Consider the following 20,423-nt stretch of genomic DNA (forward strand, 5'->3'; position numbering starts at 1 on the left):
GATCACACTTACCAGAAGCTTAACGGACCAGTCACATAAACTGTGGCTGCAAGATCAGTTTAGAGGTTGGGAAATCTTTGGTTAGTAACTCACCTCCTGACTCCCCAAACACTTTTGACCATCTTTAAAGGCACAGGTCAGGGTTTATGACAGAATATCTCTCCTTGCCTGCATGAGTGTAGCTCCAACAATGCTCAAGAATAATAGGTTAACAGTGCTGAATTTGAATATTGCTAAAAAAAGAGACATGCTGTTGAAGGTTTTCGACTTCCACTCATCAGCACAGATGCAACAATGCCAAATTTCAAAAGGAACAACAATTTATACCGCATGAGGAAAGGGATGCTGATTGTCTGGCAAGACAGCTTTGATTAGTCAAGATAATGCTAATACAAATGCACCAGGAAGCTATTGTCCAGGTTGTCCTTTCACACGCTGCTTACCTTTGTTCTGCTATTAACCAATTCTGATCTCCTAACGTGCCACTATAAGCACCCTTCTGAGTCATTATCACCACCATTTACATCCCGCTGGTCTTCTTGTCCACGACACAGTTGTCAGTCTCTCCCCAGCCTCCAACTATCGCTGGCCCTCTATCCAGCGCTTACTGCTGCACGCACAACACCCCTTCCTCCACAAAAGTATAAATCTAATCCACACCACCACCCCCAACAACAGTATAAATCTCATTCTATTTAGAGTTCTGTTTAGCTTTGATGAAGAGTCATCCAAACTCGAAACGTTAGCTCCGGTCTCTCTCCACAGATGCTGTCAGACCTGCAGAGATTGTCCAGCATTTTCTGCTTTTGTTTCAGATTCCACCATCTGCAGTAATTTGCTTTTATTAAAACCAATCAGAGCTGACTTGCCAACCAATTTTCACCCTTTTTCTCATACAGTAGAAATTGTTGCTCTCTTTGAAATTTGGTATTCTTTCATCTGTCTTGATGAGTGCAAGATGAAAAGCTTCAACAGCATGCCTCCTTCTTCAGTAACACTCAAAAAGGTCAATACCATCCTAGACAAAACAGCCCACTCAATTGGTACCTCATCCTTCGCAAAGATGGATGTGAGAGAAGTGGTTTCAATTCCTGGTCAATGGCAGCAGTACTGTGGAAAGAAGGAGCTGTATCATTGGGGTCGCCTTCACCCAAACTGCGCTGGGACCAGTGTCTGGTGAGTCATATAGCGAGGGCTGTAGAGATGGCTTCAAACCAAATAGTGGTGGGGGTGGTTATTCATGCAAAGCAAGATTTGGAAAATCAAAGGGAAAGGATAAGTCAATAATGCAGGTTAACAATACAGGTAATGATAACCAGAATGTGACAGGAAGGGACAGGGTGTGTAAATATAAAGAGTGGACCAACAAATACATTTTGAGTAGGAAAATATAGGGGAAAAAGGGGGGGAAAAAAATTAAAGGCTCTTATCTGAATGCACAAATTCTTTACAGGATGAACAAGAAATAAATTTGTTTGATATGATAGCCATGACAGGGACATGATTGCAATGTTCAAGGGTGTCTAATATTTTGGAAGCACAGGTAGAAAGGAAAAGGAGGTAGGATTGTTAATAGAGCCATGCCAGTTGGTCAAGTCAAAAGTAAGAACCTTTCCTTACTGAGGGAATTTGACTTTGTTCAATGTCAACACTGTTCACATACACCCAATGTCCCAGCTAGCCCCTATTCATGTGTGCTCCAACAACTGTTTCCTTTAAGAATGCAATTGATATAAACAAACATTAATAATGTAATTGACACTAACAAAGCATAACAATGTAATTGATAAGACATTGACAGGATGATTATGTCAATAAAGTATGAAATCAACACAGTGGTGAGAAATTATCTTGGTTCAGAGGATCAAAATGTAGAATTGGTATGGGTGGAGGTAAGAAATAGCAAAGTCACGTGTGGAAATGGTCCATAAGCCCCTTGACAGTATTATACAGTAGGACAAAGTATAAATCAAGAAATAATGGGGACTTGGAAGAAAGGTACTGCAATAATCGTGGGAGATTGTAATCATCATACATATTGGTCAAATAGAATTGGCAAAAGCAGGTTGGAGGATGAGCTCAAATTATATTCAGGACAGCTTCTTACAATACATTCTGGAACCAATCAATCAAGGAACAGCTATTTTAGATCTGGTAATATGTAATGAGACTGCATTATTAATAGCAAACATCCTCGAGGTTAGAGTGATCACAAACATGATAGAATTTCATATTCAGTTTGGGGGTGAGAAATGTGAATCTGAAACTAGTGTCTTCATCTTAAATAAGGGTAAGACGACAAAATTGGCTGAAGTAGAATGGGAAAATAGGGAAGATGCAGCAGACATTGAAGGTGATATTTCGTAAGTCAGAAATATATATTCTATTTAGAAAGAAAGGCACTATGAAAAGGGTCATCATCCATGGCTATGGCAGGTAACAATGCTTTAAACTGAAAGAAAAGATGAACATTTCTGCAAAGATTAATGGTGGCCCAGGAGGTTGAGAAAATTTAGAATCCATAAAACGGATGACTAAAAATAAATGATATGGAGAACGGCGTTGGACTGGTGTGGGCGCAGTAAGAAGTTTTACAACACCGGGTAAAAGTCCAACAGGTTTGTTTGGAAGCACTCGCTTTCAGAGTGCAGCTCCATTATCAGGTGATCACTCACCTGACGAAGGAGCTGCGCTCCGAAAGCTAGTGATTCCAAACAAACCTGTTGGACTTCAAGCCGGTGTTGTGAGACATTTTACTAAAAATAAATGAAGAGGGAAAAAGTTGAGTTGTAAGACATTTTACTAAAAATAAATGAAGAGGGAAAAAGTTGAGTATGAGAGAAAACTAGCAAGAAGTATAAAATAGACAGTTGAAGCTTCTACAAGGACATACTAAGGAAGAAGTAGCTAAAGTATCTTTGGTCCCTTAATGGGAATCATGGAAATAGTAGAGTATTTTGTATCTGTCTTCACAGCAGAAGACACATAACGCATCCCAATAATAGTAGGTAATCAAGAGGCTAATGGGGAGCAGGAAATAAATAATCATGATCACTGGAGAAAAAGGTTCTAGACTGACAAGTCCCCTGCACGGTAAGGTCTTATAGTACATGGCTGCAGAGAGTGAAGGCATTGATTGTAATCTTCCAAAATTCCCGAGATTCTGGAAAGGCCCCACAGGATTGAAAGACTTCAAATATAACATCATTCTTCAAGAAAGGAAGGAGTAGGAGGCAGGAAACTATAGGCTAGCTAGTCCAACAAATGTCATGAAAAAAAAAACGATATTATAAAGCAGTACTTTTAAGACATTTAGGAAATAATAATACAATCAGGTTGAGTCAACATGGTTCTGTGAAAGGGGAATAATTTTTCATAAATGTATTAGAGTTCTTCGAGGATGTAACAAGCAGGATGGATAAAGTGGAACCAGCCGATGTAGTGTATTTGGATTTCCAAAGGCATTTAATAAAGTGCCACATAAAACATTATGACACAAGATTAGAACTCATGATATTGAGGGTGATATATTTGTATTGTTAGAGAATTAGCTAATGAACAGGAAACAGAGTTATGATACATTGATCATTTTCATGTTGGCAAACTGTAACTAGTGGAATGTCATAGGGATCAGTGCTGGGTCTCAAACATTTACAATCTATATTAATGACTTGTATGAAGGGACAGACTGTTTGCAGCCAAATTTGCTGATAGTAAAAGATAGGTAGGAAAGCAAGTTACGAGTCTGCAAAAGGAGTATGGATAGATTTAATTAAAAATTGGAAGATGGAACATAACATGGGAAAATGTGAGACTGTCCATTTTGGCAGGGAGAACAGAAAAACAGGATATTATTTAAAGAGAGAGATTGCAGAATGTTGCAGCCCCGAGGGATCTAGGTTACCGGCACATTAATCAAATATTAGCATGCAGCTTTAGCAAATAACTGGGAAGGCAAACTGAATATTGGCCTTTATTGCAAGGGGAATGGAGTATAAAAGTAGCAAAGTATTGCTACAGCTGTACAGGGCATTGGTGAGATCGTACCTGGAGTATTATCTACAGTTTTGCTCTCCTTCCTTAAGGAGGGATATCCTTGCATTGGAAGCAGCTGAGGGAAGGTTCATTAGGCTGATTCATGGAATGAAGGGATTGTCTTCTGAGGAAAGGTCGAGCAGGTTGGACCTATATGCATGTGAGTTCTTATTGAAACACAAGGGGCGGGAATCTCCACTCCGGCGCCTAAGTGCCCACGCCATCGTGAACGCCGTTGAGGTTCACGACGGCGCGAAACGGCCCCTATCACGACCGATTCAGGGCCCGATAATGGGTTAGGAGCGGGGCCGCGTCATCTACACGCGCCAGGCCTTGTCGCCGTGTAAAGGCGGCGCCGCATACATGACGTGGCCGGCACCGCATAATTGGCGTCACCCACGCATACGTGGTTGCCGTCCTCTCCGACTCCACCCCGCAAGAAGATGGCGGACGGATCTTGCGGGACCGCAGAAGGAAGGAGGTCCTCCTTCAGAGAGGACGGCCCGACGATCGGTGGGCACCGATCGCGGGCCATCCCACATTTGAGGTACCCCCCGGTGCAGGATCCCCCCCCCCGCTGCAGGCCGCCCCCCCAGCGTTCCCGCGCTGTTCCCGACGGCAGCGACCAGGTGTGGACGGCGCCGGGGGGAACCCGCCGTTTTGGGCTGGCTGCTCGGCCCATCCGGGCCTGAGAATAGCAGGAGTGCCGGAGAATCGCCATTTTGGGTGTCTCGGGCGATTCTCCGGCCTGCGGCCCGCGGAACTCAATGGGGCCGTTCCCGCCGCTTGGGAGAATCGCGGGAGGGCGTCGGACCGGCGTTGCGGGAAATTTTGGCGGCCCAGGCGATTCTCCCAACCGGCGCGGGAGTGCAGAATCTCGCCCCAGATCTGGAGTGGTCTTGACAGGATAGATGATGATGGGAACATACCCCTCTCATGGGGGAATATAGAGCTTGGGGGCACAATTTAAAATAAGCTGTCTCCCATTTAAGACCAAGATTTGGAGCTATTATTTCTCTCACAGGGTTGTCTATCTCAGGGACTCTCTACTCCAGCGAGCTTGGTCAAGGAAATCAAGGGTTCTGGGTAAGCCTCAATCAGATCAGCCTAATCTTATCAAATGGCAGTGCAGGCTTGATAGGCCAAATGGCCAACCCCGCTCCTATTTCTTATGCCCTGACTTGCTGTCGGAAAAAGGTCAGTGTACCATGAGCTATACTAATAAATTTATTAAGAAGCTCGTCTGATTTTTAAAAGGATACTTTGCGATCTCTATTGGACTCACCCAATACGTTATTTTTATAAATACAGAAAATATAGCACACCAGGGCAGGGACAATAGGTGAAAGTGCAAAGGAAAACTTATATCTTGCTGGTATACATTTCATGAGTCTTAAACGCATCTAATCCTTAGTTATGCCTGCCAATAATACAGATTTCATATTTAATGAAATCAGATTGAAATTCAGCAAGGTGGACTTTCACTTTGGTCTTCATTGTTGCCATGTTTTATTTAAAATAACAGAATTGCCTTTCCCAGATACACCTCAAGCTCCCTCATGACACAGCTTTCCAAATAACTTCTCAGTAAATTAGACATTAATACTACATAATATACTGGCAACAAATCCCTTGAGGTGATAAATCATTATGGTGCTTCCATATTCTTTCAATCACTCAGTCCTGTCAAATATCTGAAGATAATTTTTAAGGCAATAGAGTATTCTAAATATCCAAAACCGGTGTATCCAAAATATATTACACTACATATTGTTTCTTTTAAAATTGCGAAACCAGGTACTTTAGCGCTTGAAAATGAATATAGGACATATAAATAAGTTCAAAATTCAAATGCCAGCAAGGCAGGAATAAAGTATAATTTAATGTCCAATATGATCTTTGGGATTACAATCCACAATCAATTTTGACAAAGGAAGTTTCACCGATCTTGCTTAACAACATAGAAAGCAAATTCCCTTGCAATCAATATAATTATCTGCTGTCGAAACTATTGTAACTGCAGGTTCTATAAAAAGATTTACTATCCAATAACACTGTTAATTAGATAGTACAAATGATAAATGTTCAGTGGGTAGTTAACTATATTATCATCAACAAACCAACCCTGCGAGCCTCCAACTCTCAAATGACATTCAAGCAGACCATCCTCAATAGGGGTGTTGAACTACAATTAAGATTTGTTTAGGAACTCAGTACAGGTCTCTTTTTTTAGTTTGACTGGATTGGATTTGGATTTGTCACGAGTACCGATGTACAGTGAAAAGTATTGTTCTGCGCACAATCCAGACAGATCGTTCCATACATGAAAAACATAGGACTTACGATAAATACACAATGTAAATACATTGACATCAGGTGAAGCATACGGAGTGTAGTGCTACTCAGTAGGGAAGATGCACGGAGCGATCAGTTCTCTATAAGAGGGTCATTCAGGAGTCTGGTAACAGCGGGGAAGAAGCTGTTTTTGAACCTGTTAGTGCGTGTTCTCAGGTTTTTGTATCTCCTGCCTGATGGAAGAGGTTGGAATAGAAAATAACCCGGATGGGAAAGGCCTTTGATTATGCTGCCCGCTTTTCCAAGGCAGCAGGAGGTGCAGACAGAGTCAATGGCGGGTTCGCTTGATGGACTGGGCTGTGTTCACAACTCTATAGTTTTGTAAGGTCTTGGCACGAGCAGTTGCCACACCAGGCTGTGATGCAGTCAGATAGGTGCTTTCTATGGTGCATCTGGAAAAATTGGTAAGAGTCAATGTAGACATGCTGAATTTCTTTAGTTTCCTGAGGAAGTATAGGGCTGTTGTGCTTTCTTGGTTGTAGTGTCGACGTGGATGGACCAGGACAGATTGTTGGTGATGAGCACACCCAGGAATGTTCAACAGGTGCATCAAAAACACATCTTCCTTAGAGTTTCACTTGCAACGTTTAGAGTGAACCTCATGTTAGATAGAATATAAAGAACATTTTTAAACAGTCTAAAGGGCGATGCAGAGTTCACTTGTGGGAAGCAGAGATACAGCTTTTGAAACTTTAAAGGACTGAAGCAGCATACTAAAAATTACATAAAATAAACTTAACTTTCATGCTTTGTAGTCAAAACCGGTACCAGTAATCGACAGATTTAGCAACCAAAAACTAGGACATCCATGATGCACACTAAGCTATTAAGCAGCATGCACTCAGGGCTCAGTACATCCTCACTCTTCTATCACCATCAAACTGGGAAATCAATCCCAGCACAATAGGGATTATAGTTGGGTCAGGAGTAGCACCAGGCCTGTTTTAGTATGAGATGCCAACTATCAGAGCAAAATGTTGCATGGTACCACAACCAATGGATCAGAGCATAGCTCAGCAGACCCACTACATCCAGTGAAGAAAGATTATGGACAATCCAATCAAGAAAGATAGTGGACAATAAGATAATTAAAGAGAAAGTGGCCCTCTAAACAGCCCCATCCTCAACAATAGAAGACACAGCATGTAAGAGCAGAAGACAAGTGCTTAAAATGCCCTGTGGTCGAAGTCAATCCTACTCAGCCTTCTTCGCAGCTTCCCCCCATCACAGAAGCCAGTGTCCAGCCAATTTGGTTCACTCCAAATGAAATTAAGGAGACACCTGGTGCACGAGAAACGCAAGGCCTTTGGGTCCTAATAATATCAGGATAAAATTCCAGAAATGTTATCTCATCAGAGGATAGAAGCTATCTTTATTACTGATTGAACTAATGCTGATTGAACTAGCCTAGGCTGAGGAGAAATGGGATTGTCAATCTAGAATGATAAAGACATGACGGAGGACTTAATCAACAGAGATGGTTAGAGGCAGGGCAATGATGGGGAATGTTATAAAGGTCGAAGACGGTGCTCATTGTTATTATTGGGAAATAGGCCAAAGTGCACTGCCACAGTTGTTAATGGTCAGTCGGCTATAACCTGAGATGATATTGTGCAGCAAAATCAAATATTAAATCTGTGACAATGTACAGTGTTTGACATGGAGCCGAAATGAAAGAAGACCAAAGAGCTTTGGTATTTCAACATACGAAGGATAACTGATAGGGAAAATAGAGAGAAACCTTCTCTGCTGGTTATGGAGTCGAGGACCAAGGAACATACTCTAAATGTTAGATCTAGGCCTTTCAGGAGTAAAATGAGTTAATACTTCGACACTCAAGGGGTGACAAAAGATTGTAACTTTCTTCTATAAACAACAGTTCATGCTAGACCAGTTGTTAACTTTAAATCGGAAACTGATAGATTTTTGTTAACTAAAGGTATTAAGGGACAGGTATATAAGTATAAAGCCAGGAATACAGTTATTTTACACATCAATTGGACAACTCTTGGGTGGTGACTATTTCCCTCATAAACTTACACTATTTGGGGATGTTGATTTAGGACAAGGGACTTTTCTCAGAACTTAAATAGGAAATAATAGGGGGCATAATTACATAAGATACTGCGTGTATCTATTACTTTAGTTAAGTGTCTCTTTGTTTGGTTTTTCTTGTGTGTTTTCATTTAAGTTAATAAACATTCATTCTTTTATTTGAATGCTAACAGCAAGGCTGAATCTTTCCTCACAGGTTTGCATATCTTTCCTCACATTATACCAAATTGCAAAATACACCATCAAGAACCGGTATTTCATGTTACATTTCTGGGTTTTGGGACACTCTCACATCTAACATCAGCGGAGTTCTGAACAGAAGAGACCACTAAAGTACATACATTGGGACGTGTTCTAGATCAGTGTTTTCAGACATTTTTTCCCCCCAGGACCCACTTTTGCCAACTGGCTGACCTTCGGGACCCACACCAGCCAACCTTCGTGACCCACGCCACGTTTGCTTACCTTTATTGCAAAAGGGGAGCCTGCTTGGTCCTCATGATCTCACTCCAATCAGGTTCACAGTAGGAGAAGGTAATGCACATTGTCAGGTGCAGGCTTCAGCCAGTTCCTTTCCACCATCTTCATCTTTGTGAGAATGTAAAATCCAACCTCGCAAATGTAGGTCGTCATGAAGGGCAATAGCAACAAAATGCTGGTTTTACTGAGCGCTGGAAACTCCTGGGAGATGCCACTCCAGAATGCTGACAGCCACATGTATTTTTGGCATGTTTTTAATGTGCTGCTACAGGTCAGGTATATCAGCTTAGTCTTTTCATTTGGAGTCAGCTGTAAGTTAATAATTGACTCTGGGGTCTCAACCTCAAAAGGATTTTTTTCACCCACCACTTCTGAAACTTCTCCTCTCATTTGTCAGTACTTCCCTGCTTATAACACACATGGTCTTTGCATCCTTATCTGCATTGGCACAATTGACAAAACCATACCTCAAGAAGTTATTTTTATAAAGCTTTGCTTCCGAGTTAAGTTTTTTCTTTGTAGGCTATGCACCAGAGGCCCTGGAGTTCTCTACAGAGCTAACACTATCACTTCTCTGTCCTGCCCTGGATTCTTCTGGGCAGTACTCTCCTGAAGATTCAGATGTGAGATCCTGGCCAGTAGGTACAGTATGGGCAGCATGGTAGCACAGTGGTTAGCACTGTTGCTTCACAGCATCAGGGATCAGGGTTTCATTCCCGGCTTGGATCACTGTCTGTGCACAGTCTGCATGTTCTCCCTGGGTCTGCGTGGGTTTCCTCCGGGTGCTCCGGTTTCCTCCCACAAGTCCCGAAAGACGTACTTGTTTAGTGAATTGGACATTCTGAATTCTCTCTCAGATGTACCTGAATGGGCACCGTAGTGTGGCGACTAGGGGATTTTCACGGTAGCTTCATTGCACTGTTAATGCAAGCCTACTTTGACACTAATAAAGATATTACACTGCCTATTTGATTTTGTTTAGTCACGTGTACCAACGTACAGTGAAAGTATTTTTCTGCAAGCAGCTCAACAGATCATTAAGTACATGAAAAGGAAATAAAAGAAAATGCAATTTAGGGCAACACAAGATACACAATGTTTGTGTCTCTGGTCTTATCTTCCTTGCAACAAAACAATCCACCCTCACAGTCCTCATGCCTTGCTTGCTTGCAGCTAGAAAATGAAAGGTTTCCTGTGATTTGGTGCCAAAAGCATGTATGTATTGTGTACGTACAGTATGCATGACCTGCTCAAAGCTGCGGCCAGAAGGATGCACACAGCCTCATTTTGTTCTCATATAAAAGGTGGCAGCGGCTACCTGAAATGCCAGTAGCAGCCATGCAGCACTTCTCTCTTGATCGGAACCACCACGGGAATGCCGTGACCGATCGTTCTGCAACTCTCTCGGCACCCACTGTTGACCCACTCGCAAGTCGCAACCTGCATTTTGAAAAACCCTGTTCTAGATTTCAGCTCTGTGGAAAGGTGTTCTGCTTATATTTCAGATTTTCAGCATCGGCCGTATTTAGCTTTTAGGCACAATGGTCATACAGTATATTTTAATTAGGAAAAATCATGAGCTGCAGATCAATACTGCATCTCGGAAGATAATAACTAGTCTGCAGGAAAGGAAGGTGATAACATAGTGTATTGTCACTGGACTAGTAATTCAGAGACTCAGAGCAATGCTCTGCGGACCAGGGAACAAATCCCACCATGGCAATAAATAAAACTGGAACTAAAGGGCCTAATAATGGCCACAAAACTATTGTCAATTGTTGTAAAAACCCACCTACCTCACTAATGAATCTGCCATCCTTGTCTGGCCTAGATGTGACTGTGGTGAATGTATTATACCAATAATCCACCATTGTATCAGTCCCATGCTTTGCCTTTGTATTTGCATCTATGCTATGTTAGTGCCCTTGTGGGGTCCACCTATGGGCCATTGTATGGCATCATCCATAGGGGAACATGTTGGAACATGTATGGGCTCCGCCCATGGCTCCTCCCCTTGAAGGGGGGGTATAAAGAGCAGTCGACCTGTAGGGGCGCACAGTATTGTACCAGTCACAGGCAGGCACTGTTCTAAGTTGATTAAAGCCACGGTTTACTTTTACTCTTGCCTCGAGTGAATTGATGGTCGCATCAATTTAATCAACTTAAACGCAACTATGGAATCGGCTCTCAAACCTGACCGACCGGAACTCGATCCGCCGGCTGCGGAGGCGGAAGAAATTTTTTTGCACTGACTTCGATGCTTCAAGGCTTACCTTGCAGCTGCCTCCACGCCTTCCATCACTGCCGAACAGAAGCAGAGCCTCCTCCACACACGGGTGAGCCATCGGATTTCTGTTCAACTCGACGAGGCCTCCTCCTATGATGCCCTCGCGAAGCTTGAACGCCTCTATGTGCGGCCCGTGAAAGAGGTCTTCGCGCGACACATCCTCACCACTCACCGCCAGCGTCCCGGGGAGTTGCTAGATGACTACCTACGCGATCTCAAAGCCCTCGCACGCAACTGCAATTACCAGGCCATTACGGCCACTCAGCATATGGAACTCGCCATCCGAGACGTCTACGTGGCAGGAGTCCGGTCCAACTACATGAAACAGAACCGACTCGAAAAGGGGGCCCTGGACCTGGATGAGACAGTAAAGTTAGCCTCCTCTCTGGAAGTAGCGTTCCAGAGCCTTACAGCATTCCCGGCTGACCACGCGACCCCCTCGTGGGCCCCCGACCACAGACTACCCCAGACCTGTGCCACGCGGCCGCCCGCCCATCATGGGGGGCTATCCTGCTATTTCTGCAGCCAGTCCCAACACCCGCGGCAGTACTGCCCAGCCCGTAACGTGAACTGAAGCAACTGCGGGAGAAAAGGACATTTCGCCAAAGTCTGCCTGGCCAGGTCTAAGAACTCTAACTCACAGGCCCGATCCTCAGACTCACAGGCCCGCAGAGTGGCAGTGTGTCTGCCGACTCCGCCCCCCTCATCAGCCTCGTGCTATCCGTGGGAGCAGCAATCGTCCAGTCCTCACACCACGTGCGACTCACGGGGGCCGCCATCTTGGCCATCCTCCCCCACGCGGGCGGCCACGCGCGATCCATGGGGGTCGCCATCTTCCTCGCCGCCCGCCACGCATGACCAATGGGGACCGCCATCTTGACTGCCATCTGCTACACCGCTCGACGCGTACGATCAACATGGGCAGCCATCGCGGAGCTGCCCCAGCACCTCCGACCACGCCGGCTACCCGCAACTCAGCGCGGTCACCCTGGACCAGTCGCGACGCAAGCACATCTGGAGCTCCATGATGACCGTCCGGGTTAACGGGCACGAGACGCCTTGCCTCTTCGACTCCAGGAGCACAGAGAGCTTCATTCATCCGGACATGGTAAGACGCTGCTCGCTCCAAATTTTCCCGGCGCACCAAACCGTCTCGCTCGCCTCTGGATCGCACTCTGTGCAAATACAAGGGTGCACTACTGCAACCCTAGCAATACAGGGCGCCGAGTACACAAACTTTAAATTATATGTGCTCCCAGACCTCTCCGCTCCTCTCCTATTGGGACTAGATTTCCAATGCAACCTCAGGAGCCTAACCCTGAAGTTCGGGGGGCCCCTGCCCCCAATCACCATATGCAGCCTCGCGACCCTAAAAGTCGACCCTCCCTCGCTCTTCGCAAACCTCACCGCCGACTGCAAACCAGTCGCTATCAGAAGCAGGCAGTATAGCATACAGGACAGGACTTTTATCAGGTCCGAGGTCCAGCGTCTCTTTCGGGAGGGTGTCATCAAGGCCAGCAATAGCCCCTGGAGAGCTCAGGTGGTGGTCGTCAAGATCGGGGGAAAGTTCCGGATGGTTGTTGATTACAGCCAAACCATAAACCGGTACACGCAACTCGATGCGTACCCCCTGCCCCGGATTGCAGCCTTGGTAAACCAGATCGCACACTACCGGGTGTTCTCCACGGTGGATCTGAAGTCTGCATACTACCAGCTCCCAATCTGCCCGGAAGACCGCCACGACACTGCTTTTGAGGCAGACGGCAGCCTTTTCCACTTCCTCCGGGTCCCTTTGGCGTCACGAACGGGGTTTCGGTGTTCCAAAGAACAATGGACCGAATGGTGGACCAGTACGGGCTGTGGGCCACATTTCCGTACTCGGACAATGTCACCATCTTCGGCCATGATCAGCAGGACCACGACGCCAACCTCCACCGATTTCTCCATACCGCCCAAACCCTCAACCTCACCTACAACAAGGAGAAATGCGTTTTCCGCAAGACCAGACTAGCCATTCTCGGCTACGTCGTGGAGAACGGGGTCCTAGGGCCCGACCCTGACCGTATGCGTCCCCTCCTGCAACTCCCTCTCCCTCACTGCCCCAAGGCCCTGAAGAGGTGCCTTGGGTTCTTTTCATATTATGCCCAGTGGGTCCCCAGCTACACGGACAAAGCCCGCCCACTAATCAAGGCCACCATCTTTCCACTGGCAACTGAGGCCCGCCAGGCCTTCAGCTGCATCAAGGCGGACATCGCCAAAGCCACGAGTCCGTCCCCTTCTAGGTGGAGAGCAATGCATCAGAGGTCGCTCTCGCCGCTACCCTCAATCAAGCAGGCAGACCGGTGGCGTTTTTTTCGCGCACCCTCACCACCTCTGAAATTCGACACTCCTCGGTCCAAAAAGAAGCCCAAGCCATCGGGAAGCCGTACGACATTGGAGGCACTACCTCGCTGGTAGGAGGTTTACCCTCGTCACCGACCAACGATCGGTAGCCTTCACGTTCGACAATACGCAGCGGGGCAAAATCAAGAACGATAAGATCTTGAGGTGGAGGATCGAACTCTCTACCTATAACTACCATATAGTATATAAGCGCCAGCGCGCAAGATGACCGATTACGGGCTATCCACGATGACCTCTGCCACCCGGGGGTCACCCAGCTTATCCACTACATCAAGGTCCACAACCTGCCCTACTCCACCGAGGAGGTCAGAGCCATGACCAGGGGCTGCCAGATCTGTGCGGATTGTAAACCACACTTCTATTGACCAGATAAGGCCCACCTGCTAAAGGCATCCCGGCCCTTTGAGCGCCTCAGTATCGATTTCAAAGGGCCCCTCTTCTCCAATAACCGCAAAACATATTTTCTCAATATTATTGATGAGTTCTCCCGCTTCCCCTTTGCAATTCCTTGCCCCGATATGACCACGTCCACCGTCATTAAACCCCTACATAGTGTCTTCACCATTTGGTTTCCCCAATTATGTCCACAGTGACCAGGGCTCGTCGTTCATGAGCGACGAACTGCGTCAGTACCTGCCCAGTAAGGGCATTGCCTCGAGCAGGACTACCAGTTATAACCCCAGGGGAAACGGGGAGGTGGAGAGGGAGAAAGCGACGGTCTGGAAGACCATCCTACTGACCCTGAGGTCTAGGAATCTCCCAGTTTCTCACTGGCAGGAGGTCTTCCCCGATGCACTCCACTCTATTAGGTCCCTACTTTGCACGGCCACAAACGAGACCCCTCATGGCCGCCTATTTGCTTTCCCCAAGAAATCCACCTCAGGGGCCTCGTTTCCGTCCTGGCTGAAGCCACCGGGGTCAGTCCTACTCAGAAAACATGTCAGGAGCCATAAGGCCGATCCTCTTGTAGAGAGGGTCCAGCTCCGACACTCAAACCCCCAGTACGCTTATATCAAACGCTCCGATGGCCGACAAGATACGGTCTCCCTCCAGGACCTGGCGCCCGCCGGTTCCACCACCACCGCCCCTCCACTATATCCCGCCCAACCTATCATGATCAGCGTCCCCGTCCCTCCATGGCTCCCGCCCACCATCCCCCCTTCAACGGTCCACAGGAATGAAGCTCCAGAAGAGACGCTCCCGGAGTCCACGTCCGTACCCGCATCAGTGCCCTCACTACCGATGCCAGCACGGATGAGCTCGACACCCGGGCCAGCATCTACGCCAGAGCTTCGGCGATCACAGCGCGGACCAGCTGAACCTATGAACCCGTCACCCCCGCCAGACTTCATTTTTTAACCGGGGGTGAATGTATTATACCAGTAATCCACCATTGTATCAGTACCATGCTTTGCCTTTGTAATTGCATCTATGCTATGTTGTTCCCTTGTGGGCTCCACCTATGGGCCATTGTATGGCATCATCCATAGGGGAACATGTTGGGACATGGATGGGCTCCGCCCATGGCTCCTCCCCTATAAACAGCAGTCAATATGGGCAGCACGATAGCATTGTGGCTAGCACAATTGCTTCACAGCTCCAGGGTCCCAGGTTCGGTTCCGGCTTGGGTCACTGTCTGTGCAGAGTCTGCACATCGTCCGTGTGTGTGCGTGGGTTTCCTCCAGGTGCTCCGCTTTCCTCCCACAGTCCAAAGATGTGCAGGTTAGGTGGATTGGCCATGATAAATTGCCCTTAGAGTCCAAAATTGTCCTTAATGTTGGGTGGGGTTACTGGGTTATGGGGATAGGGTGGAGGTGTTGACCTTGGGTAGGGTGCTCTTTCCAAGAGCCGGTGCAGATTCGATGGGCCGAATGGCCTCCTTCTGCACTGTAAATTCTATGAAATCTATGATAGCAACCTGTAGGCGGCGCACAGTATTGTTTCAGTCGCAGGCAGGCACTGTTCTAAGTTGATTAAAGCCACGGTTTACTTTTACTCTTGTCTCGAGTAAATTGATCGTCGCATCAGTGACTCCAGATCCACACCAATGTGGTTGACTCTTAGATGCCCGCTGAAATGGCCTAGCCAGCCCTTCAGTCAAGGCCAATTAGGGATGAGCAATAAATACTCACAAACTGTAAATGAACAAGTTACTTCCCATATTTATAGCTTAAAGTCATTTTAGAATGACACAGATAAACTAGTAAATATCGGGAGTAAAGGTCAACTTTCCAAGCGAATTTAACAGCATAGTTAGCTGACATTTGGGAGTTTGTGAGGAATTAACGAGCGACTCCTCCCACGACATAACCCCCTGGCGAGGGGTTTTTAAAGGACTCGGGCCGCGCCTGCTGCAGACAGAACTGAGACAATACCTTGGCCACAATCTCTTCTCTCGCTCTTCGTTTAATATCTCTTCTCGCCTCGATTGCTTTCCCACTTTCAAACCTGCCTCCGTAGTCCGCCATGTTGCCGTTACCTTAGTGACGCTAGCTTTACGGTAGCGATTCAGCTGCGAAATAAGCCGTCGTGAAGTCAATGTCCGGGGAGCGGCGCGCGCAGTGTCCCGCAGAGAAGGTGCAGAATGCAATGTGCCTGAGTGCAGTAAATGTGCTGCTGTTCACTACCTTCCTGAAGCATTCATGTTGATCGAAACACTTCACAGCACAGGATGTCATTCAACCTATTTCTCTGCTAACTCTTTGCTAGAATAATTCTAAACCATTCTGCTGCAAATTGTAAATAATCATGAGCAACAATAAGTATATCGATATAAATACAACATGGCTTTTAAATTATTACTGTAACACATCAAAATGTCTCCACTGCAGCAAATAAAGTTTGACACCAAGTACCATAAAAAAATATTTAAGACAATATTAGACCAAAAACTCAAGTCAAAAAGATAGATTTTACTGAAGACCTTCAAGAAGGAGAGCTTTAAGGAGGAACTTCTAGAGCTTTTAACACCCACAAAGCTGAAGGCAAGGTAATCAGTTGTGGAGTGACAACAATCTGCAATGCATAAGAGATTTTAGAGGATTGGTTGTAGGAGGTTACACAAATTAGAGGCGGCGGCATGCAGGCATGAGACCGTGCAAGAATTAAAAATAAGGATGAAAATGTTAAAATTGAGGCTTTCTTGGTTTGGGAGACAATAAAGGTGAGTGAGCAGTTTCTGCTCGGCGATTTTGCATTGTCGTGCGTCCTGAAGGCCGCCTTGATCGCCGAGCAGAAACTTATAGCCAAATTCCGCACACGAGTACAGCCTCAACCGGGACCTTGGATTCATGTTGCATTACATTCATCCCCCACCATCTGGCCTGGGCTTGCGAAATCCTACCAACTGTCCTGGCTTGAGACAATTCACACCTCTTTAACTTGGGGTTACCCCTATCTCTGGATCTGTAAAGACTTAATTACCTGCAAATGCTCGCATTCAAAGCATTTTCTTGCATCTTTGGCTTTGTGCATATATATATATATATATATATATATGTTTCTGGAACATACCTCTTCATTCAGCTGAGGAAGGAGCAGTGCTCCAAAAGCTAGTGATTTGAAACAAACCTGTTGGACTTTAACTTGGTGTTACAAGACTTCTTACTGTGCTCATCCCAGTCCAACGTGTAATTGATAATATGGAAAAATGTGTCATTTGAAACATGGAAGTCTGGCAATATCTGGTCTGAGAGAAACATGAGAGAATGCAGGGAAAGATCCCACAAAGGGTTAACAGCAGCTGCCAGGGAAGGATTGTAAAATGCAGATAGCCTTGGTCAAGCAGGCTTGGCAAACAAGACAAACAGGATTTTGATTGAAGCCAAAAACAATGGCTCACACCTTCATTGAAAGTAACTAACTTAGTAAGGATCTGGGAAAGAAAGGATGTGGTTCTAGGTGTGAACATTTGCTAATACCAGGTTTATCCGTCTATGAGAAACTTAACTCAAAGCCAAAATCAAAGTCAAAATTGAGCTGAGGACACAATTGGAAAATAAAACTATAGAAATGACAGGAATTAAAAGTAACACCTATTGAAACCAAAGCATTTTGAACATCACAAAGGAAACAATGTAATCAGATCTATGAGATGAAGTCATGTCAAAATGTATACTTAGTCGGATTAAAAGGTTTAGATCAAAAGGTACTTTTGACAATCAAAGAAAATAAGAGTTACTTTACAATAACATCAAAAAACGTAATTGTTAGAAAGCAAATATAAACCTCGAGACCAGGGCAGGAACTATCAGATTCAGATCCAGATCCAGAAGCAGAACTCAGAGAGAGAGAGAGAGAGGGGACAAGCAGCTAGAGTCACAATCAGCTCAGTCATGGGAAAGAGACAGAGCAAAGCAGCCGAGCTAAAATAGCTAAATACATCTAAAGAAGACCAGACTTTAAAGAAGATTGATTGTCAAGTTGGGCCTGAAGGTCCCTTCAACCAACCAGAAGGATCCAGAAGCAAAATCTTTTTACTTTTCTGTAAAGACAATGATTGCATCTTTTAAAAAGAGGAAAAAATATGTAATAATAAAATAACTTAAAAGTTTTAACCTGAAATAGTGGTTATTAGTCTACTTTACTTACTTAGCAATGCGGGACCCAGGATCGATGCTACTAAGTGGTAAGTAGATGAAATCTTCGGTGAAGGTATGGGTTATACCAGGGGATAACTTGAAAATAGAGTTTGACCTGAATAGCACCCACTGAAGCTTGCATCGGAGTCGGAAAGTGAGAATCCCTGATCACCATTTAGAATGTTGGCCCTTTTTGGTATAGGGGGACTTCTAAGAATAGTGGTGAGTTTTCAAAAACAAACGCCGGCATCTCCACATCTTGAAATCAGCAATAAGTATAATCTTTGACAGTAATAGTACAGCTGCCAGAGGTGCACAGAAGATTTCTTTACCTTGGAGTCCAAGGTAGGTTCATAAACACTTTTGTGTCACAAATTGTTTGCCTTGCAGTTTAACGTTGAGTGTTATAATATGAGTTTGTGGATTCTCTTCGTGAATCAGTTTTTGATGCAAACATGACTCCACACGAATTCTGCATTTTTTTCACTATCATCCTTTCCAGAATAAAGTATGGTCACCTCAGCAATTTTTGATTTGTCCCTCGGATCTTCTACAGATTGCGCTGAGGCTATGTAATATCTGGACATTGAAGCTCACAGACTATGATTACTGTTTGTCTCTCATGTCATTGTGAGTTATCCATTAATAACTTGATATTTCAAGATCCAAACTTGATATTTCAAGATCCAATTGTAATAGTTTATTTTGTGAGTTGACGGTGGGGGGGGGGGGGGGGGTTAAGTTGGGCAAAAGGGGGAAAATGACAAACTGTTTGTACTTCAGCTGTTTTTTGGATGGTTGTATAATTTTTTATGTTATGTTTGGAAAAGTGTTTTTATTTTAAGTATTGTGGTAATTTAAGCTACATTTCTATAATGTTACGGTAGTTTAATACTGTGTTTTAATACACCGTATCGTCATTTTTGCGTGGAATCACTCTTGGAGAGAAATATACTTTCCTCACAGATTTACAAATTTTTTTTAAAACGTGTTGGGGCCTTGCCCAGTATCCCAGCAAATGTTGGGGTCTGGCCCGGAATCGTAATATCAATCTCAAACTTAAATTTAACAATTGGTCTATCATTGATATTAATCCAGCATCAACTGCTGTTTGAGAAGCAAGTTCCAAACTTCTACCACCCATTGTATGTAGGTTTGTTTCCTAAAAAGCAAATAATACATTTTCAGAAAAGGTTCATGGAGTAAAGGGATAGTGAGACAATTTGCTATCGACTACATCCAGACATGGACCAAGACCACTCCTCTAAATCTCTTTGTGCACTGTTCCTGACAGGTGAATCAGGCTGTCTCCCACCTTCTTATAATAAGGGGAAAAGGAAAATATCTTGAACTGATCTTTTGCAGTTTCATTTTCTCCACTGGACTTGACATCCTGAAGTTGAAGGCTGATAAAGGCAATAATCTAGACATGAAAATGCATGATGATTTCTTTATTAAGTATAAATGTTCAAGATGTTAAGACTCATCTAAAGTAGCAGAAAGCGTTTCAGTGGAACACATTCCCCATTTGTATTCGTTGAATTTCAGGGTAGATTTGTCCGTCTCCAAGGTTGATCATGATCTTAGACTAGGTAGCTGTGACCTCGGTTTCAGCTTTGCCTGGAGGATGTTACTCATGATCTGCAGACAATATTTGGTCTTTCTCTGGGCTGTGTGAAAAAAACACAGCTGGAAAAACATTGAATCAAATGAAGCTAAACAAACCCATCCTTCTCCTTTAGCATTTGCTTTACCACCTGGTCCAACTGAACCCTTTCTTTCGAAGTTCCTTGCAGTTTCAGGTTTCATGTTCACCACGTGCTAAATACCAAAGGGCTCGAGGAAATTCGCCATTCTTAGAAGGAACAGCGTGTGGTGTCTTTAGGTGATGTCTGTCGCACAGCAGGTCTTACAGTCTTGACCGGACCCTGCCTGATTACAGTGAAGAGGCAAGCCTGCTAATAGAGGACAAGGCCCTGCTGCAACTATTCATCCCTCCTTCTCACCTATCAGCATATCCACTGTTGAAAGATTTTGTTGCGGTAGGACTTATTCAATGGAAACCCTTGCCCAGTGATGTAAAGTAGGTTTATGAGGGCTTGGAATGTTGGAGTGGTACCATCTTCTTTCTCACCCCACCCTAAACACCCTTCCACTGCAGACCATGGCTGCTTATTTTGCAGCTAGCCTCCATATCTGGAGCTTGTCCACAGACACGGTTAAATCAA

The 20,423-nt window shown here is 45.0% G+C and overlaps 1 protein-coding gene across 2 annotated transcripts in view; it reads right to left on the bottom strand.

Moving 5' to 3' along the window:
- The window catches only part of cwf19l2 (CWF19 like cell cycle control factor 2), a 202,048-nt gene extending 185,947 nt beyond the window's left edge, over nt 1-16,101 (bottom strand). For both annotated transcript variants that reach the window (XM_072476758.1, XM_072476757.1), the window contains exon 1: nt 15,991-16,101. In XM_072476758.1, coding sequence (XP_072332859.1) covers nt 15,991-16,083 — 93 coding nt within the window. In that variant the 5' untranslated portion in view covers nt 16,084-16,101. The remainder of the gene's footprint in view (nt 1-15,990) is intronic.
- Between the last annotated feature and the right edge of the window lie 4,322 nt (nt 16,102-20,423).

The sequence above is a fragment of the Scyliorhinus torazame genome, chromosome 15 (assembly GCF_047496885.1).
Source record: "Scyliorhinus torazame isolate Kashiwa2021f chromosome 15, sScyTor2.1, whole genome shotgun sequence".
Classification (NCBI taxonomy): domain Eukaryota; kingdom Metazoa; phylum Chordata; class Chondrichthyes; order Carcharhiniformes; family Scyliorhinidae; genus Scyliorhinus; species Scyliorhinus torazame.